The sequence below is a fragment of the Scyliorhinus torazame genome, chromosome 1 (genome assembly GCF_047496885.1).
Source record: "Scyliorhinus torazame isolate Kashiwa2021f chromosome 1, sScyTor2.1, whole genome shotgun sequence".
Classification (NCBI taxonomy): Eukaryota; Metazoa; Chordata; class Chondrichthyes; order Carcharhiniformes; family Scyliorhinidae; genus Scyliorhinus; species Scyliorhinus torazame.
The window spans coordinates 108,494,479-108,517,365 of NC_092707.1; the positions used below are offsets into that span (position 1 = coordinate 108,494,479).

General features: G+C 49.9%; 1 protein-coding gene across 1 annotated transcript in view; it reads right to left on the reverse strand.

The window, feature by feature from the left end:
- The window catches only part of upb1 (ureidopropionase, beta), a 286,897-nt gene that overhangs the window by 216,104 nt on the left and 47,906 nt on the right, over positions 1 to 22,887 (reverse strand). The window contains exon 4 of the mRNA XM_072499643.1: positions 5,967 to 6,061. Coding sequence (XP_072355744.1) covers positions 5,967 to 6,061 — 95 coding nt within the window. The remainder of the gene's footprint in view (positions 1 to 5,966; positions 6,062 to 22,887) is intronic.

Consider the following 22,887-nt stretch of genomic DNA (forward strand, 5'->3'; position numbering starts at 1 on the left):
AATGCTTCTCAACATAATGCACAAGTTTTAAATATATTCATCACTAGTTCTAAACACCAACCACTGACCGTCGCAATACTAAAAGGTTCATGGTATCTATTCTAATACATTACAAAACACGCCCCCCCCCCCCCCCCCCCCAGGCCATCTGTCTTTTGTTCTGTTTCTCTGCTGATATTCGCTGCCAGGCCTGCTGGTTTTTCCAATGTCCTCTGTTCTTGTTTCAGATTCCAGCAGCTGCAGTATTACTTTGCCTGTTTCAGCATGGTTCCCCTTTTAATTTGCTCTCTACACTAGAAACCTAGAATGATTACAGCACAGAACAAGACCAGTCAACCCATTGTGTCTGTGCTGGCTCTCTGAAGTCATTTAAAAAAAACCATTTGTACTCCAAATCTTGAACTTTTTACATTTTACAAAAACAATAAACCTACCCAATACATTAAAGCTCCCTCCCCCCTCCCCCAGTCAATGGTAACCAACTCTCCAAAATGCAGAATGAACAAACCCCAGCTTTTATGGAACTCACCACCCCCCCCACCCCGGCCTTAGAACAGATTTCATCTTCTCCAGGACTGAGAACTCCAGCAAGTCCTCCCACCACACCGAGGCACAGGGTGGAGCAGCTGACTTCCACCCCAACAGGATCTGCCTACGAGCAATCAGCAAGGCGAAGGCTAAGACATCTGCCCCGCACCCGCCTGCCGCTCCAGCCAGGCCGACAACCCGAATACGCTCTCCAGGGGAACGGGCTCCACGTCTACATGCAAAACCCCCGAGATGGTGCCGAAACCCGCCCTCCAAAACCTTTCCAGCTTCAGGCAGGACCAGAACATATGTACATGGTTCATAGGACCCGTCCCACATCGCTCAGAGATATGCTCCACTTCCTCAAACAGCCGGCTCATCCTGGACATTGTCAGGTGCACCCTGTGCACCACCTTCAGCTGGATGAGCCCCAGCCTCGCACACAAAGTCGAGGCATTCACCCTCCGCAGCACCTCACACCATACTCCCTCCTCCAACACCGCCCCCAACTCCTCATCCCACTTTTCCTTAATCCCCTCCATGGACACCTTATCCTCCTCCAAAATCCTCCCATAAATCACTGAGTTGACCCCCCTCTCCAACTCCCCTGCTGATAGCACACCCTCCAACAACGAAGAGGCGGACGTTATTGGGAAGGTCGGGAAGATCTTCATCACAAAGTCCCGCACCTGCTTGTACCGGAAGCTCTCCCCCGCACCAACTTAAATTTCTCATTCAGCTCCTCCAAGCTCGCAAACCACCCTCCCAGAAACAAATCCTTTACCTCCCGGATTCCCCTCTCTTCCCATCCCTGGAACCTTGCGTCCATTCTCCCCGGCAGAAGTGGGTACAGCATCCGCCGATAATTAAAGGGCCAATTAAGGCCATTAAACAGTGATTTTGTCAGTGATTTTGCAGTCGTTGCATGCGCAACACAGGCAGCCAGCCAACATATTTCCATCAATTTCTCATCTAAGGGCTGGACAAAAGAGTTCCAGAGCATAGTCATTGTCAGTTTAGGCAGAGTTTGGTGCTTTTAAATTTATGAGATTTGAGAGGTTTCTTTAGAATCCAAACAGTGTAGAAGGAGGACATTTGGCTCACCGAGTCTTCACCGACCTCCGAAAGAGCACTCCAGCTAGGCCCACTCTCCCACCCTATCCCCGTAACCCAGCACATTTAACATGGCCAATCCACCCAACCTGCCATCCTGAATATGCCCCTCTTATCCCAACTCTGTGTCTTCTATCAGTTAACAAATCCTCTATCCATGCTAATATATTACCCCCAACACCATGGGCTGTTATCTTATTGAACAGCCTTTTGTGTGGTACCTTAATGAATGCTTTTTGGAAATTCACATATACTACATCTAATGGTTCACCTTCATCTATTCTGCTCATTATCACCTCAAAAGAATTCTAATAATTTTTTCAGGCATGATGTCCCCTTCATGAAGCCATGCCGACTCTGGTTGATTATATTATGCATTTCCAAATGCTCTCTTATTACAACAACTGGCCTACAGTTACTTGTTTTTGTCTCCCTCCTTTTTGAATAAAGATATTACATTGGCAGTTTTCCAATTCTCTAGGACTTTTCCAGAATTTAAGGATTATTTTAGCTTTTAACTTGCACATAACTGCATCACTTGGGCAATGGATGCCTTGTATGCAAGGTAATCGGACATCAGATTTGACATGGATGCTGTGTTTAGCCCAGGGAGCTGTCAGCTTTACCTCAATGGCAGGATTCCCTCAGGTACAGGGCATGTTGGACTGGAGCCATATGGCTACCAATCAGAGCAGCCAGTGTGCTTGCAAATAGGAAGAAATTCCCATCCTTTATCGTACAACTGGTTTGTGATCAATGCTTAAAAATGCTGCAACCCTGCAAGTGTTTGCAAGGTTTCAGGGCAGCTGAATTCATGCTAAGGCCATCTCAGGTGGTGTTTACAGTATAGTGTCAGAGATATGCACCAAGCCTGTATGATAATGCATATTCCTCAAGGATGCCATTTTGTGTTCAATCAACTCCTTTAAAAACAAAATACACATTCTCTTGCTCTTTAGTTCCCATTATCTTGCCCCTGTGTTGTATGATTTGGTAGAGGCTCTGCTCAGAGAATCTGGTTTCAGCAAAATAGTGGTTTATCCAGCTGGAAGGTGTACAGCAGCCTGGGCTGTCTTGTCCTTGCATTTTTCCTGTCCTTGCTTTTGTCACTCTCTGCGGGGGACACACTTCTGTGCAGCTCACCGATAGTCTACAAACTGCATACGTTTAGCAGGTCAGGTAGCATCCAGAGTCGCACCAGCTGAATATCTGCAGTATTTTATGTTCAGATTGCCTGTGAAAACTTTTCTCCTCTTCTCTGCCAAGCATTTTAAAAAAACAATTCTCTTAAATCTGTGCCCTCTGGTACTGATCCTCTTGACAATTTTGCTTTATTTATTGCATCAAAACCCTTCAGTTCACTTTACATGCTAAAATCATAAACTGCAATGATGCATCTGACACCTACAATGTTTGACAAAGTGACTCTGTCAAGACAGGTAAAATCAAACCCTGTGCATGAGCTGGAAGATTTTCCAAAAGACAAATGAGCTTCCCCCAAACCGTTACTCGCTGGTAGACATGGGCCTAATGTATTATTAGAGTAGACAGAATTGAACTCTGTAAAATAAACGAAAATATTGATTGGAAAGATTGGCTGAAATGCACAAATGGCAAAATGATTGCTAAATTACAATTTGTTCCCAGTGCAATTGCTATAGAACTTGGCACTAAAAATCCATCAAAACACAAAGTTCGAATAGGAAAATACACCATGTGTTGTGATATGGAGCCAAACACATCAGCAGAGGCCAGTTTCAATCTCCAGTCCTTATTGTTGGTTCTACATCAAGCAAGGGAAAAGAGATTCAGTTTGGATTCCAGCTCATGAAACCAGGCTGAATTTAGAAAGCTCAGGAGAGGAAGTGAAAAAAGAAGCAAAACAAAGATAGAGCATGAGTAGAGGCAGGCAGATAACATAAAAGGGAATTCATTATCATAGAATTTTACAGTGCAGAAGGAGGCCATTTGGCCCATCGAGTCTGCACCGGCTCTTGGAAAGAGCACCCCACCCAAGGTCAACACCGCCACCCTATCCCCATAACCCAGTAACCCACCCAACACTAAGGGCAATTTTGGACACTAAGGGCAATTTTGGACACTAAGGGCAATTTATCATGGCCAATCCACCTAACCCGCACATCTTTGGACTGTGGGAGGAAACCGGAGCACCCGGAGGAAACCCACGCACACACGGGGAGGATGTGCAGACTCCGCACATCCCTCCTCACAACCCTACATCAGAGACTTTACAAGCACTTGGAGCTGCCAACCAGCTGGGAACTATCTGGCTGTGATAATGCTGATTTTGAAATAATAATAATAATCTTTATTGTCACAAGTAGGCTTACATTAACACTGCAATGAAGTTACTGTGACAAGCCCCTAGTTGCCACATTCCGGCATCTGTTCAGGCACACAGAGGGAGAATTCAGAATGTCCAAATTACCTAACATCACGCCTTTCAGGACTTGTGGGAGGGAACTGGAGCACCCGGAGGAAATCCACACAGTGACCCAAGCCTGGGACCCTGGAGCTGTGAAGCAACAGTAGTACCATGCCATCCAAATCAATCATGTAACACAATTCATATAATTTATAATAGTTCTCAGGCTCATGTCAAAAGACGGGGTGACATTGTCAGCACTTATTTTCTTTTTTAAACCTGCAGGATCAAAAAATATTAGAGGCTCGGAGATTGAAATCTTTTGACAGTATGACTGTGCCAATGAGTTTTGACAGTTCCCTTAACAGCTCTCTTGACAGTTCCAATGAGTTTATACACTTTTTAGGCAGATTGATGCATCATTTTAACAATGCCATAGGGGCACCTTACCTCTCCCAACCCTGTACCTACCCAAAACAGTATCCTACCTCTCCAAAGAAATTGCTTATGTTAGACCTTCTCCTGATAGGTCTTATCTGCAAAAGTCAGGTTTGGACATCCCACGAGCTAAAATTGGATCTGGCTGAAGGCAGTTGTATATTTATAACATGTACAACTTTTAGAATTGTATCCTTTATTTTATATCGTCACCCTTGCTCGATTAATTCACACTTCTCTTCATTATATTTCATCTGCTGGTGGCCATCCCATCAGCCTGACTTTCTCCTCTCTGAAGTTTATTTCTATCTTCCTCCTCACAGTTCATAACACTTCCAAGTTTTGTGTCATCTGCAAATTTTGGAACTGTGCCCTGTTCACCCAAGTCTATGGTCCTAGTAGTGACCCCTGCGAACCCTACTGTATACCTTCCTCAAGTCTGAAAAACAACTTATTACCATCACTCTGTTTCCTGTCACTATCAGCAAAATTCATATAAATGTTGCTACTGTGCTTTTAATCCATGAGCTCTTAACTTTTTTCAGAAGTCTGTTGTGTGGCACTTTATCAAATGCCTTCTGGAAGTCCATGTACACGACGTCAACAGGGAAGGTGATGAGACATTTTTTGTGGACTTCTGTAGCAACTTTTGTAGGCCAGTTTTTACGATGGCGGTGGGACATAGTCCCAAAAACAGAGAATCCATCCCCTCATCTTTGTTTTCACATCCCTCCATGGCCCATCTCTGGAATTTCCTCTAGCCCTACAACCCTCTGATATCGCACTCCTCTAATTCTGGACTTTCGTGCATTCCTAGTTTCAATCACTCCACTGGAATTTCCTCTCTTTTTAAACCTACCTCCCCAAACAAGTATTTGGTTATCTGTCCAGAAATCTGTTCAGAGAGTCGTGAACTCAGCCCAGACAATCACACGAACCTGCCTCCCATCCATTGACTCCATCTACACCTCCCGCTGCCTGGGGAAAGCAGGCAGCATAATCAAAGATCCCTCCCACCCGGCTTACTCACTCTTCCAACTTCTTCCATCGGGCAGGAGATACAGAAGTCTGAGAACATCCACGAAGAGACTCAAAAACAGCTTCTTCCCCACTGTCACCAGACTCCTAAATGACCCTCTTATGGAGTGACCTCATTAACACTACACCCTGTATACTTCATCCGATGCCGGTGCTTATGTAGTTACATTGTGTACCTTGTGTTGCCCTATTATGTATTTTCTTTTATTCCCTTTTCTTCCCATGTACTTAATGATCTTTTGAGCTGCTCGCAGAAAAATACTTTTCATTGTACCTTGGTACACGTGACAATAAACAAATCCAATCCAATCCAATCCTTCAGTGGCTTAGTGTCAAAAAATGTCTTCAATTGATATTGCTCTTGTTAAACACCGTGGGACATTTCACTATTAAGTGTGCTAGATAAATGCAATTATATGCAAATTATGTAAATGGTTGCTAGTAATTTGGGGAAACCACTCACTTCTTGGCAAAATCGGGTAGTCGGACCATCCTCTGCAGATTCAGCAAATTCTGTCCATGGCAACTTCTCTCTGGTGCAGAAGGCAAAGGGCATAGCTACAAAAAGAAAGATCGCAGGAATTTTAAGCAAAGAAATACGACTGAGCACTGTTCAAAAAGACGCTTGGGATGAGCAAGAGCCCAGGGAAGGAAATACCAATGAGATCATCAAACATCATCATTTCCTCTCCTGAGGAGAGGTGAGGAAAACCTTTCTATTTTGCAGAGTTTAATGATTAATTTATTTCGTGCTCACTAATTTAAAGGTAAATCAAAGTCTAATGTAATCATAGAATGATACAACTCTTGACGAACTACCCAATTAGACACATTCACCAGCTCAAAATGGCAGGGCTGGGAGTGTGGAGAGAAGGGAGGGAGGGTGGTGGTGGTGGGGGGTGGGGGGGAGGTGAGGCTAACCAGTGTTTTATAAAGGTTTAGCATAACTTACTTCCTTTTGCACTCTATCCCACTAATGCCCCTTGGTGTCCAAAGGTTACATGGGGTTACAGGCCTAAGTAGGGTGCTCTTTTACAGAGTCGGTGCAGGCTCAATGGGCTGAGCGGCCTCTTTCTGCACTGTAGGGATTCGCTGATTCTATAATAAAGCCAACGTTTCCTCTACTGCCCGTTTGTTGTGCGTAGTTGGCTTGTTTCACTCTTGCGGTCCCTTTAAGATTGACACAAGGCTACTCATACATACATATTAAAGGGAATGTTGCAGATACACGCCATCCACTCCCTGTTGCTCTATCTGTCCACACAATATAAGAGGGATCATTGATCCCATTTGCTTTTTCCTTTTAAAACTGCCTTCAACTTGTCCAGCCACCCTCAAAGATCTGTGTGAAGCAGCCCCAGTTTCTACAGCTCCCTGTAAAACAGTGAGGTTTACTTCACATTGGTTCTCCTCATTATTCCTGAGGAAATGTATCACTCCACACTTCCCAGCATTAAATTCCATCCACCATGTCACTGTCCATTTCAGCAGCTATTGTACTGACAAGAGAGGGGGTTCAAAATGTTTCCCAGGATAGAATCTATTGCAGCTCCTTTGTTGTGAAATTCTATTATTTTTGCTCCAAGCATCTTGGGGGCGATTCTCCGAGCCCCGCACTGGGCCAGAGAATCGCTGCAACCGCGCCACGACACCCCGACGCCGGCGTGTGATTCTCTGAGGTGCGGAGAATCGACGCCATTTGCGCCAGTGCGTTTGACATGGCGGCGGCCGCTGGAGCTGCCGATTCTCCGGCCCGGATGGGCGAGCCGCCGCGCGGATACGACAGAGTCCCGCCGGTGCCGTTCACCCCTGGTCGCTGCCGGCGGGAACTCTGCGCGAAGGGTCGTGGTGCGGCCTGTGGGGCGGGGAAAACCGCTCCTTCACCGGGGGGGGGGGTGGGGGAGCTCCGATGGGGCCTGGCCTGCGATCGTGGCCCACTGATCGGCTGGCCGGCCTCTCCCCCCCCCCCCGGGCCTACATTGTTGTGCGGTTGGCCCCTGAACACCGACGCCATGTTGAGTCGGGCCGGCGCGCAGAAGTCCCCCATCCATGCGCAGGTTGGCGCTGCCCAATTGCGCATGCGCGGGTTGGCGCGGCGGGTGGATTGGTGCGGCGCCCATTTGGCGCCGGGAAGGGAGGCTGGAGCGGCGTGAACCACTCCAGTGCCGTGCTGGCCCCCTGTGGGGAACAGAATCGGTCGTCCCCGTGCCCGTTTCGCGCCATCGTGAAACGCAACGGCGTTCACGACGGTGCGAACACTTCGTCTCCATTTTGGAGAATCGCCCCCCCTAGCCTCCACTGTTCATGGCTCAAAGAGTGGGTGCATTCTAGTCCTAACCACGCCCAATCAATCTCAGTGTCTCACAACAGACAAACTCTTAAAATACAAGAGATTTGATATAAAATGAAGCTGCTTTGTTGCCAAATATAAACCAATAGAGATTAACAGTGGCTTTATACTTAATCAGGAACAGTCCCCAAGAGTGAGGATAACTTGTTTCCACTCTGGTTCGATGGATTCTCAGATGTTTGTTACGCCCAATGAGTGATCTGCAGACGTTGCCCACATGTGGGGCAAATGGCGTTTGAAGGATTGGATACCCACCACCTTTCTTCTGCAGATGGGCTTTTCCTGCACATTGCGTCTCACATAGGGCTCCAATGTTGATATAGGAGAGACAGTGCTCAGGTCTATCACTGCTGGGGTTGTTCATGTGGGTCATGGTGTTCCAGGTTCCAAACTTCATTATGGTGAGTGAAGAATGCTGGGGAGTGTTTCTTTATAAACAGGAGGTGGTCATTACAAGCCATTAATTTTTCGAAACAGCTGCATCCAAGGGAACACATTTCTTGATTGACAGCCCTCTCTTAGATCTAATTTGTCGCTTGCACAATGTTTATTGACACAAGACAAAAGAGGTGACAAGTACTTGTAGTTTCTGCTACTGATACTTTAAAGGTCTTGATGATTGGCGTCACTGTTCAAGCCTTCATTCATTGCCTATCTGTAACTGCTCATGAATTGAGTGGCATGCAAGACCATTTCAGAAAACAGTTAAGAGTCAACCATTTTTATAGGGCTGTTGTAAAATCAGCTTATTTTGAGAAAGTTATGAATGAATGACTGCTTTCGGTAAAGCTTTTGCTTTTGTTATTCTCAGGTTAGTTGGTTTTGTGCAGAGTGTATACAGGGTGAATGGGTATGAAAGTGTAATTGGTTGGCATGGAGGATATGAGGCACGATAGGGGGTTGTTTGAAGGGCATACTTTGGCATGAAGGGTACAAGGGGCCGTTGAGGACAGGGGGTTGAGCATAGGTTAGCATGGAGGGTATGAGGGGCATAGGTTGGCACAGGCATGGGCAAGAGCTTTTGAACTTGCCTTTTAAAAGATTTCCTCATTCAGACTATGGTCCGCGTCACCCTCTGTGGGGCCATGAACCATGAGTCTTTTTAAATCTGGTCCGACTCCACACAAATTGCGAGAGACGAGGAGATGCTTACTCCCACTATCGAACCAGCAAGGTTGGAATGCAATATACTCCGCACCAACCTTATCCAACACCAGCGAAAATTGGGGGCACCAGGAATGATGCCAGGGAACCTGGAATTGGGTCTTTCCCAGCATTTAAAAAAAAATCCAGCCCTACATCTTCAGCTGTAGCTGTATACCTGAACCACCTCCTCTCTGAAATGAAAAAATGAAAATGAAAATCGCTTATTGTCACGAGTAGGCTTCAATGAAGTTACTGTGAAAAGCCCTTAGTCGCCACATTCCGGCGCCTGTTCGGGGAGGCTGGTACGGGAAGGCCTCTTATCGAATGATTGTCTTGCCTACCAATTCTTGATTCTAATCCACCTGGGCCAGAACTCTTTTTAAACTCACACGTTAGCCATCTTCCATTCAAGTATTGATATGTTTGACTGTGTTTTACCCTTTTCTACAACTGTTCTAAAACTGATAAGATCATGCTCACTGTTAACCAAATGCTCTCCCAGTGAAACAGGCTTCACTTGCTCCATTTCACTCCCCAGAATAAGGTCCAGCTCAGCCTCAATCCTATTACGATCCCAGACCAGACTCCAACAATTGCTAGGATACTGGACAGAAACCCCAATATTTTATTTTAATTTTGCAAAACTGTGAGGAAAGGATAGCTCGCTCCAGGAATGATTTCGTGCAAGATAAGGATATGGTATATTAAAACAAACTATTACTAACACATTATTAAACGATCCTTAACATCACAAAAGAAAATAGCTTACAATTAATCCTTAAATAATGCTAATCAATAGTGAGAAAATAACCCTTAACTGCTATCTTTATTTCCACTCAAACAACAAAACCATCTCAGATCCCAATCCACTTGGAAATATAGTTAGCACTCTGGAATGCTTGTTGCACCGAGATGTCAAGAATATTCCACTTTGAGAAAGAGAGATCTTTTGAGACTGCATTAAAGAGAGAGACCGGACACCCTGTCAGAACAATGCAGAATCTCTGGCTGTATTTCCTCAGAAACCTTCTCAGCCCACCTTCCAGCCTAACATTCTGAAAAACATAAACGCCTAACTGCTTCAGACTGTGACTCCTCCCACGAACTACATCATCTTACTAAACAGAACACAATAGGCGCGAGCTTCTGGCCTCGTTACACTCGCGCTAAGGCGTAACGAGGCCGGTGAATAGCGGGAGAGGCCAAAAACGAAATCCATGCCCGGTGCCAAACAGTTTGCAATGCAACTGGCCCGCTCCCCTAGGTGAAATCAGGATCTTGCTGTAGCGTGACGAGAACCCAATCATCACCACTTAATCCTCATACAAGCAACCAAAAATATCCAATGGCCTCCCATCATTCAGCGACCTTCCCAGCAAGTGCTCACGCTGACGCCGATTAGTACCCTTTTTGAAAAACGTGAACCTGGCGGAAGGCTTCCGTGAGGAGCCGAGGAGAGGAGTGGCCAAGGGAGCGGGGGGTGCTGGGCTTGCGACCCCAGTGCTCGGCAGGGGCTGGAGGACTCTCTGCAGTGTGGGCCGCCACGAGAGGGTCGGTGGGGGAGGGGGGGGGGGGGCAATCGCTCGCGGCACCACCATGCCAACCCCTGGATCTCAACCCCATTCCGGGGTCAACCCTCGTCCTTGCCCGTCGTCTCACCGATCACCCATAACCCCCACTGACCGCGGAGGACTCTGGCTGCACGGCTGAAGGCAATCGTGGTTAAGTGAGCACTTGACACATGCCAAGTGGATTCCCATGGGTAAGCGGGCCATATAGCACGTGGGAGTCATTGCCTAGCATTGCAATCGCACCTTGATGCCTGGACATGGTGCCTGAACACTGTGGGAATCAACATCACACACGCAACATCCGAACACCCAGGGGATGGGACACAGCTCTGGTGGCATGTCCATGGCCGGAAGGTGGGTGAGCGCCATGGGCCGGGGCCTGGAGACATGGGCGGAGGGTCCAGGGGTCAGCCCGCATTGCAGAAGAAAGTGACAGAGGCATCATAATGCTTGTGCAAAAATTTGTTTAATGTTCTGTACAATACCCCATTCCCAATAGTGCCATACCCCCCAACCTCCACCTGCCCCCAATCCCACCCCCTGCCTTGCCCCCAATCCCACCCCCTGCCTAACCCCCACGCCCTCCCCTTCCCCTCCTCCAGTGCCCTCAGTGATGCTCAATGTGTCTGGCCCTCTTATCTCTACCACTATGTCTTGGTGTTTCCCCAGGGTGCACATCGGAGGTGGAGGTAGCCAGCTGCTTACCTCGTCCCATGGTCTTCGATGCCCCTGGCGGGCATCCTCTGGGGCCGGAGGGCCCCGGCTCACTTGTCGGCAGCACATGGACAGCCGTGCCGGCCTGTCCTGTGTGCTGACCCCAAGACGCGGCCTCACCAGAGGGGTGGAGCTCGGGGAAGCTGGTGGTCACCGTCACCACTCCATGGGACAGGCCTGGGTTAGTACCCAGCGCCCCCTCCTCCCGATCAGTGTCCATAGGGCCCTGAGGTTCACCTTGGGGTGGAAGGGCAGCTGGTTCGAGCCCCAGCTGCCTCTGCATCGTCTGGCTTTGCCAGCCATGGCGGTTCCCCATGGTCTGTGCCATGGTGTCGGTGCTCTCAGCGATGCTCCTCAGTGATTGGGACATGCTCTGCAGTGCCTCAGGTACGTACACCTGCGACAAGCTCCACAGTGCCTTGGCCATGCCCATTTCAGGGCGGGACATGTCCTGCAGAACTTCATCAAGGTTAGCCTTGTACTGAGTAACATCCCCCAGTGCGGCAGACATACTGCCGGGATCCTCAGCCATGGCCGCCACCAACTGCGCGACGCCTTGGACATTTTCACTCATGGTGCCGACGTTGTGCACCAGGCTCTCCACTGCGGTCACCACTCTAGCAGTGTTCGCCTTGGTGCCACTCATTGTCGGCGCCATCTCCTGTGCGCCATAGCCTCTGGGACTCCTCCAAGCGGCTCTGGTCTGCTGGAGTGATGCTGACATCTCCCTCTGAACGTCCCGGCCTCTCCCTATCGTCTCCATCAGCTCCGGGTAACCCACTTCCAGAGACCCAGCTGGGTCCTGGGATCCAGCAGATCTCTCACTGTTGTCTCGCCTGGGGGTTCCTGCCTCCACCTGATGTACATCAGCAGCAGTGTGGTGCTCACCAGATTGTGCCCCAAGAGCTTGAGCACTAATATGTCCCACCGACGTGTGTGTATCTGCGCTGGTGAAGGTTGGGGATGACAGCTATGCCGCAACTATAACAGTGGCATAATCGGAGCTCTCCTCCGAGGTGTGCTCCTCGGAGTCAGGAGAGGGGGCCACCCGGGATGAGCCGGCGCCAGTGGCTGGAGGACCTGCAGGAAAATGGACATGTGGTCAGTGGGAGGGATGGGTCAGTCAGTAAGGCAATCACTACTCATGTTTGGCAGGTTCTCCGGGTGGATCCCGGTGGTTCCTCACCTCTGCGGTGTCCGCCAGCCTCCACATTGGTGACCGCCCTGTCCTCGGCCACACCGGTCAGCTCCAGGGCCCGCACCTCAAAAGGAGGTGAGGATTCTCAAGTCTGGCACCCTTCCGCTAGTCTGGGCCCATCCCGCTGATTGTAGGAGAGCTTTTCCTGAGGAAACAGAGAGAGAGCATTGTTAGCCACACGCGTGGTTCAGTGGTGGGAGAGGGGGTGTGAAGGTGGGTTTGGGGTCACTTGGAGAGTTGGGGTTGGATGCTCTCTTGGGGGGGGGGGGGGGGGGGGGGGGGCGGCGTTGGTGTCTACTCACTCATGCTGCCCAATGTAGGTTGCTGACCTTCTTCCTTCACTGCTGGCCAGTCCGCCTGGTTATACTGTTGGACCGAACGGCTGCCGCCACCTCATCCCAGACAGCACTGGCTGCCTTGAGGCTCACCCTCCGTGACCGCCGGGGTAACAGGACATCCCTCCTGGTCCCCACCGCTTCCAGGAGCCTCCCGAGGTCAGCATCTCCGAATCTTGGGGCTGGTCTCCTTGGCGCCATTATTGCGAGCTGGCTGGGTTGGCCGAGCAAGTGAAGTTTAAGTCTGCTCGACCTTGTTAGCGGGGGCTGGCGAGCGCGGTCCCGGCGAATCGACTGGCGGGGCGTTATTTGCGGCGAGAAGCACTATTGCAGCAATCATACACTGACTAACACATGCTTTTAACCCTTACTGCACCAAATATATATATAATATAGCTGAAATTATCACAATCCCCAATGATCAGGACGGTTTTTCTGTGCACATTTCAGGAATTCTTCTTTTGTTCTTGCTCTTTACACTCTTACTATCCCAGTCCTTTTTTTAAAAAAGGAAATGAAAGCACCTCTGTTATCACTGTGCTGTAATGTTTGCATCTTCCTGTAATTTGGTCCTCTATTTATTTCCCCACTCTTTGGTTGCCTATAATATAAACCCAGCAATTTAATAGTTTCTCTATTGTTTCTCCATTCTAACCAATACATTCTCAGCTAATTGACCCCTCAGCTAAAGCTTCTGCTCCATTGTGAAATAGATATGTTTGACTAATGCTGCCACCATTTTTCCTCATCTTTCCTCAACTTGTGGCCAAGTATATAAAATCCATAACCTTTCAATTTTTTAAGCTAAGCCCCTGTTATCGTTACCATACCCTAGTCCTGTATGGCCACTTGTACCTGCAGCTTACTAACTTGCTTATCAAGCTATATGCATTTCCATACATTAACTTCACCTTAAGACGTAGGAACAGAAGTAGGCTATTTGGCCCATGGAGTCTGCTCCGCCATTCATAGAATCATAGAAGTTTACAGCATGGAAACAGGCCCTTCGGCCCAACCAGTCCATGCCGCCCAGTTTTTACCATTAAGCTAGTCCCAGTTGCCTGCACTTGGCCCATAACCCTCTATACCCATCTTACCCATGTAACTATCTAAATGCTTTTTAAAAGACACAATTGTACCCGCCTCTACTACTACCTCTGGCAGCACATTCCAGACACTCACTACCCTCTGGGAGTGAAGAAATTGCCCCTCTGGGCCCTTCTGAATCTCTCCCCTCTCACCTTAAACCTATGCCCTCTAGTTTTAGACTCCCCTACCTTTGGGAAAAGATGTTGACTATCTACCTTATCTATGCCCCTCATTATTTTATAGACCTCTATAAGATCACCCCTAAGCCTCCTACGCTCCAGGGAAAAAAGTCCCAGTCTATCCAGCCTCTCCTTATAACTCAAACCATCAAGTCCCGGTAACATCCTAGTAAATCTTTTCTGCACTCTTTCTAGTTTAATAATATCCTTTCTATAATAGGGTGACCAGAACTGCACACAGTATTCCAAGTGTGGCCGTACCAATGTCTTGTACAACTTCAACAAGACGTCCCAACTCCTGTATTCAATGTTCTGACCAATGAGATTCAATAAGAGTAGGACTGATCTGATGTGATAATCCTCAACTCCACTTTCCTGCCTCATCCCCATAATCCTCGTTTCACTTACTGATTAAACTCTGCCCTTCTCAGCCTTGAACATATTTAACAACCCAGCCTCTACAGTTTCCTGCAATAAAGAATTCCACAAATTCACTACCCTCAAGAGAAGAAATTCCACCTATTCTCTGTCTTAAATGGCCGACCCCTTACTCTGAGATTATCACTAGCTTTCGGAGCGCTGCTCCTTCCTCAGGTGAATGAAGAGAACAGACCTCTTCATTCACCGGAGGAAGGAGCAGCGCTCCAAAAGCTAGTGACATCGAAACAAACCTGTTGGACTTTAACCTGGTGTTGTAAGACTTCGTACTGTGCTCACCCCAGTCCAACGCCGGCATCTCCACATCTGAGATTATGCCCTCTGTTCCTAGATTCTCCCACAAGAGGAAACAATATCTCAGCATCTACCCGGTCAAGCTCACCGAGAATCCTATATGTATCAATAAGGTTGCCTCTCATTCTTCCAAACTCCAATAAGTACAGGCTGAACCTACTCAACCTCTCCTAAGAAAATCCCTCCATGCCCAGGATCAATCTAATGAATCTTCTCTGGACTGCCTCCAATGCCAATATATCTTTCCTTAGACAAGGGGACCGAAACTGTTCACAGTATTCCAGGTGTGGCCTAACTAGTCCCTTGTATAGTTTTAGCAAGACTTCCCTATTTTAATACTCCATTCCTTTCGAAATAAAGGCCAACATTCCATTTGCGTTCCAAATTACCTGCTGAACTCGAATGTTAGTTTTTTGTGATTTATGCAGGAGGACCCCCAGATCTCTCTGTGCTACAGTTTTCTGCAGCCTTTCTCCATTTAAATAATATTCAGTTGCTTTGACTTCGCACTTTCCTCCATTTTATTCCATCGCCAAGTTTTTTGCCCACTCACTTGTCTCTATCCCTCTGTAGATTATTTTGTGTCATCCTCACCAGTAGCTTTCCTACCTATTTGTGTGTCATCCGCCAATTTAGCAATAGTACATTCACTTCTCTCATTCAAGGCATTCATATACACCATAAATAATTGTGGTCACAGCACTCCACTGGTTACAGGTTGCCATTCTGAAAATGATCATCTTTTCCCAATTCTCGGTCTATCAGTTAGCCAATCCTCAACCCATGCTAACAAAGTACTCCCAACACCATGGGCTCTTGTCTTATTAAGTAACCTTTTGTACAGTACCTTATCAAATGCCTTTTTGAAATCCAAGTATATTCTATCTACTGGTTCCCCTTTATCTAGCCACTTGTTACAACCTCAAAGAATTTAAATAAACATGTCAGGCATGATTTCCCCTTCATGAAGCCATGCTGACTCTGCCTGATTATATTATGCATTTCTAAATTGTCTACTTCTGCAGACTAGGAAATAGTTAATGTTTTCTAGCACTTCTTAGAATTCACAGTGCAGAAGGAGGCCATTCAGCCCATCGAGTCTGCACCGGCCCTTGGAAGGAGCACCCTACCCAAGCCCACACCATCACTCTATCCCCATAACCCAGTAACCACACCCAACCTTTTTGGACAAGAAGGGCAATTTCGCATGGCCAATCCACCCAACCTGCATATCTTTTGGACTGTGGGAGGAAACCGGAGCACCCGGAGTAAACCCACGCAGACACGGGGAGAACGTGCAGACTCCGCACAGACAGTGACCCAAGCTGGGAAGCGAACCTGGGACCCTGGAACTGTGAAGCAACTGTGCTAACCACTATGCTACCATGCTACCACATAGAACTGGGGTCTTAATTGTTTAATAGATTATACACTTATTGTTTAATAGACTGTACCAATATATAAAGAGGCTACAGGTGGCACTTAGTTGTGGAGAAGGGATTGCTGAGCACAATAAACTTGAAGTCGCAGAAGTCAAGAGCTGCTTTCCAGTACTTAATATAGGGTTACCATCGGAGCTCAACATTACATCCTTTCTAATGGACTCCATGACAGAAGTTAATGTAACTGGCATATAGTTACCTGTTTTCTACCTCCTTCCCTTTTTGAACAACGGTTTAACATTGGCAGTTTTCAATATTCTGAGACTTCTCCAGAATTTAAGATTTCTTGGAAGATTACGACCAGTGCATCCAATATCTCTGCAGCTACTCCTTTCAATATCCTAGGATGCAACCCATCTGTCCCCTGATTATTTAGTTTTTTTGGAATGCTTCCACAATGGTGTCTTGCACCATGCAGACTGATGCAAACTATTTACTTAACTCCTCTGCCATTTTACTGGTTCAAGATTATTATTTCCCCAGTCTCACTTTCTAAGTCTATGTTCACTTTGCTTTCTCCCTTCTTTTTTATATATTTAAAGAGGTTCTTACTGTCCGTTTTTATACTACTTCCTAGTTTATCCTCAGTTTAATCTTCTCCATCTTCGTTATTATTCAAATCCATCTTAAACTGTCTCACATTTACCCACATCTGGGGCAGGATTCTCCGATATGTTGCCGACCGGCGCCCAAAACGGCGCAAATCCCACCTGCATTGCGCCGCCCCAAACGTCGCAAAGTCTCTGGCCCGGAATGGACTAACAGCGACGTGACGCTATCCGCGCTGGCTCACGTGGTTCACGCCGTGCGGCGTCATGCATGCCGCACGGCGTGATGGCCCATAAGACGCGCTGCTCCCCCCACCCGACCAGAAGACCCGATCGGATGGCCGCCCGCCGCTCAGCCCCGAGGTTCCAGTGAGGCGCTCCTGGACGCAGTGGAGCAGAGTAGGGAGGCCCTGTATCCCGGACACGGCCGCAGAGTCGCCCCATGCCACAGCCGGCGTCTGTGGAGGGAGGTGGCAGAGGCCGTCAGCGCTGTGGCCCTGACACCACGGAGAGGCACCCAGTGCCACAAGAAGGTGAACGACCTCGACAGGCCAGCCAGGGTGAGCCCCCATGCCCAATATCCATATCCATATCCCCCATATCCCCCTCCCCCATATCCCACCTCCCATGTACCCCACATATCCCCCCTCCCCATATCCCCCTCCCCATATCCCCCCTCTCCTCCCTCCCCCATATCCCCCCTATCCTCCCTCCCCCATATCCCCCTAACCCCCCTCTCCACCCTCCCCCCCCATGTCCCCCCATATCCCCCTCCCCCATATCCCCTCTCCCCCATATCCCCTGATCACTGCCTGCGTGTCTAACCATGCATGCTTCATTGTGTATCGCAGGAACAAACGTCGAGGCACCCATCCCCGCAGATGCAGACCGCCCACATGATGCCCCTCGGAGACCACGGGAGACGGAGAGACCCGGACCCTCTGGCATGCGACGCCCGCACGATGCCCCTCGGAGACCACGGGAGACGGAGAGACCTGGAGCAACAGGGAGACGGCGCCCCCGTCTCATGCGGGTGCGGCGACGCAGGAGTGTGCCACCCAGCGACGAGAGGGGCAGCCATAGGCCCCCGTCACAGCCGAGCCACGAAATCACAACCCAGGACACCCCTACCCAGGACACCCCTACCCAGGAAACTGAAATACAGGACAGTGACACAGAGTGGATGGGTGGAGACGAACCCCCACCCCAAAGTGCCATGGACTCAGAGTCGGACGAAGAGCACGACACAACGCCACTGCTGTCACCAACACCCTCCACCATCGCAGAGACGCTCACCTCGGTTGGGCACTTTAGTGATGAGGCGTCTGGTACACTCACTGGTGCGCACAACACAGCTGTCACGGTATAGCAGGTGGAGGTAGGAGCAGCAGAGGGGCCGGGCGGTCGGAGGGCAGCCCGGCGCATGCGAACATCTGCCGCCCAGATGGATCCCGGGTTCCTGGAGATACCACACCCACCCATAGGTCCGATGCAACCACCGAACCTGGGACGAGCGAAGAGGGTGACGGCCGGCTTGCGGCTGCTGCAGTCGCAGGTGGAGGAGTCCACCCCGCGTCCAGGAGCTGGCAGGGGTGCCGGTCATGCGTGCCACCCAGGCCGACACCGCACGGGTGGCGTCCGCGGTGGAGGCAATGGGTGCGACGGTGTCAGACATGGGCAGCGGTTTGCGAGAACAAACAAACAAAGAACAAAGAAATGTACAGCACAGGAACAGGCCCTTCGGCCCTCCAAGCCCGTGCCGACCATACGGCCCGACGAAACTACAATCTTCTACACTTCCTGGGTCCGTATCCTTCTATTCCCATCCTATTCATATATTTGTCAAGATGCCCCTTAAATGTCCCTATCGTCCCTGCTTCCACTACCTCCTCCGGTAGTGAGTTCCAGGCACCCACTACCCTCTGCGTAAAAAACTTGCCTCGTACATCTACTCTAAACCTTGCCCCTCTCACCTTAAACCTATGCCCCCTAGTAATTGACCCCTCTACCCTGGGGAAAAGCCTCTGACTATCCACTCTGTCTATGCCCCTCATAATTTTGTATGCCTCTATCAGGTCGCCCCTCAACCTCCTTCGTTCCAGTGAGAACAAACCGAGTTTATTCAATCGCTCCTCATAGCTTATGCCCTCCATACCAGGCAACATTCTGGTAAATCTCTTCTGCACCCTCTCTAAAGCCTCCACATCCTTCTGGTAGTGTGGCGATCAGAATTGAACACTATACTCCAAGTGTGGCCTAACTAAGGTTCTATACAGCTGCAACATGACTTGCCAATTCTTATACTCAATGCCCCGGCCAATGAAGGCAAGCATGCCGTATGCCTTCTTGACTACCTTCTCCACCTGTGTTGCCCCTTTCAATGACCTGTGGACCTGTACTCCTAGATCTCTTTGACTTTCAATACTCTTGAGGGTTCTACCATTCAATGTATATTCCCTACCTGCATTAGCCCTTCCAAAATGCATTACCTCACATTTGTCCGGATTAAACTCCATCTGCCATCTCTCCGCCCAAGTCTCCAGACAATCTAAATCCTGCTGTATCCTCAGACAGTCCTCATCGCTATCCGCAATTCCACCAACCTTTGTGTCGTCTGCAAACTTACTAATCAGACCAGTTACATTTTCCTCCAAATCATTATATACATACTACAAAGAGCAAAGGTCCCAGCACTGATCCCTGTGGAACACCACTGGTCACAGCCCTCCAATTAGAAAAGCATCCCTCCATTGCTACCCTCTGCCTTCTATGGCCTAGCCAGTTCTGTATCCACCTTGCCAGTTCACCCCTGATCCCATGTGACTTCACCTTTTGTACTAGTCTACCATGAGGGACCTTGTCAAAGGCCTTACTGAAGTCCATATAGACAACATCTACTGCCCTACCTGCATCAATCATCTTAGTGACCTCCTCGAAAAACTCTATCAAGTTAGTGAGACACGACCTCCCCTTCACAAAACCGTGCTGCCTCTCACTAATACGTCCATTTGCTTCCAAATGGGAGTAGATCCTGTCTCGAAGAATTCTCTCCAGTAATTTCCCTACCACTGAAGTAAGGCTCACCGGCCTGTAGTTCCCGGATTATCCTTGCTACCCTTCTTAAACAGAGGAACAACATTGGCTATTCTCCAGTCCTCCGGGACATCCCCTGAAGACAGCGAGGATCCAAAGATTTCTGTCAAGGCCTCAGCAATTTCCTCTCCAGCCTCCTTCAGTATTCTGGGGTAGATCCCATCAGGCCCTGGGGACTTATCTACCTTAATATTTTTTAAGACACCCAACACCTCGTCTTTTTGGATCACAATGTGACCCAGGCTATCTACACCCCCTTCTCCAGACTCAACATCTACCAATTCCTTCTCTTTGGTGAATACTGATGCAAAGTATTCATTTAGTACCTCGCCCATTTCCTCTGGCTCCACACATAGATTCCCTTGCCTATCCTTCAGTGGGCCAACCCTTTCCCTGGCTACCCTCTTGCTTTTTATGTACGTGTAAAAAGCCTTGGGATTTTCCTTAACCCTATTTGCCAATGACTTTTCATGACCCCTTCTAGCCCTCCTGACTCCTTGCTTAAGTTCCTTCCTACTTTCCTTATATGCCACACAGGCTTAGTCTGTTCCCAGCCGTTTAGCCCTGACAAATGCCTCCTTTTTCTTTTTGACGAGGCCTACAATATCACTCGTCATCCAAGGTTCCCGAAAATTGCCGTATTTATCTTTCTTCCTCACAGGAACATGCCGGTCCTGTATTCCTTTCAACTGACACTTGAAAGCCTCCCACATGTCAGATGTTGATTTGCCCTCAAACATCCGCCCCCAATCTATGTTCTTCAGTTCCCGCCTAATATTGTTATAATTAGCCTTCCACCAATTTAGCACATTCATCCTCGGACCACTCTTATCCTTGTCCACCAGTACTTTAAAACTTACTGAATTGAGGCCTGGAGCTTTCCATGCAGGCGGCGTCTGTGGCCCAGGACATGGCTGCCCTCTCACAGGAGGCCATGAGCCAGCGCCAGCAGCAGATGGCAGAGAGGCTCAACTCCGTGGCACAGTCTCTGAAGGCCATGGCCCAGTCTCTGCAGGCCATGGCCCAGTCTCAGCAGTCCATGGCCCAGTCTCAGCAGTCCATCGCTGAGGGCATCAGCGCCATTGCCCATGTGCGAGCCGGCGTCGCACAGTCACAGACAGGGTTTGCCAACCCCCTGAGCTCCATGGCTGCCAACCTGCAGACCCCTGTCGATACCAGCACGGGCCTCCACGGGGGAGCGGATAGCCAGTCCGTTCGCATCCCCCACCCATGTAGAGGCCTACGGGCCATCGGGCACCCCGAGGGAGGAGGAGGTGGTGTGGTCCGTCCCAGCTCCCCCTGTAGGGGAGGTCCTGGAACACCGCGACACCTCGGACTCCCCCACCTTCCGTCCCAGGTGCATCGGGTGGGCAACGGGCAGGACAGGCTGGCAGCTCGCCATCCCAGTCGCCCGGGGCCGCAGCCTGGCCCATCTATGCCAGGACGCCCCAGGAAACGGCCGCCAAAGGGATCCCGTGTCAGAGGGCAGGAATCACAGGAGTCCACCTCCAGTTCTGCTGTACCGTCTAGGGAACCACCTAGGCATAGTCAAAGGGCCCGTAAGGCCAAACAATTAGACACTGAGTAAGCTGGCACGGGTGCAGGGCACAGATGAGTTTTAGGGGCTAGGGCACGTGCATGAACTCCTTTCGTTATTAAAGTCAATGTTACACCTACAGAAGCTGCCTTTGTGCTCTGTCCAAAGCGTGCGGGGGTGTCATGTACGTTGAGCGCAAGTGTGTGTGTGAGGGGTGGTCTTACCTCAGCCCCAGGTGAGTCTGCCCCCTTCCACCTGGGCCGCCATCAACATCCCCCCGGGCAGAGGACGGGACCGTGCGCTGCAGTGTCACAGCCGCATGCAGGGATGGTCCGGGTGGATGGTGATACTGTGGCCATGGTCAGACATCGTCTAACAATGTGGAGCCAGGAGCTCATCGCAGAGCGGGTTGTCATCATCCTCCATGGCCTGCAATAGACACGCGTCCACCGGCAACTGTGTGAGCCTGGCCGTTGTGCCGCAGGTGGATCGGCAATGGGGGGGGTGGTGTGCATGCAGGTGGGTGGGTGGGGGGGTGTTGCCATGATGTGCGGTCTGTGGCCATACTACAGATTCCCACGCCCATCTAGTCAGTGAAGCGGGCGTCTATCAGCCTGTCCCGTGCCCGCTGGCCCAGCCGGTAACGGTGGACAGCCACCCGCCATGTCTAGCCTGTCTGCCCTGACCATTGCCCCCATCCCCCTCATCTGGGGAGGATTGCGCCTCTTCCTGCTGCTCCTCCACTCCGCCCTCCTCTGCCTGCGGCACATCGCCCCTCTACTGGGCTATATTGTGCAGGACGCAGCACACTACAATGATGCGGCCGACCCCTATCTGACCGATACTGGAGGGCGCCCCCAGAGAGGTTCAGGCACCTGGAACGCATCTTCAGCACACCAAAGCACCTCTCTATCACTCCCCTTGTCGCTACATGGGCATCATTGTAGCGGTTCTCCACCTCATTGCGTGGCCTCCGTATAGGCGTCATCAGCCACGATCGCAATGGGTAGCCCCTGTCGCCCAGCAACCAGCCCCTCAGCCGGGGATGGCGTCCCTCGTACATGCCGGGGATGTATGACCACGGCAACACGTATGAGTCGTGTACACTGCACGGGTAATGGGCGCAGACGTGCAGGATCATCATGCGGTGGTCGCAGACCACCTGTATGTTCATCGAATAGATCCCCTTCCTATTGGTGAACACGGCCCTGTTATCTGCAGGTGGCCGCACGGCGACGTGCATCCCATCAATCGCGCCCTGGACCATGGGGAACCCGGCCACGGCAGAGAAGCCCACGGCCCGGGCACCTTGGCTGGCCCGGTCCACAGGGAAGCGGATGTAGCGGTGCGCAATGGCATATAGGGCGTCTGTCACTGCCCGGATGCACCGGTGCACCGATGTCTGCGGTATGCCGGACAGGTCCCCACTCGGTGCTGGAATGACCCCGTT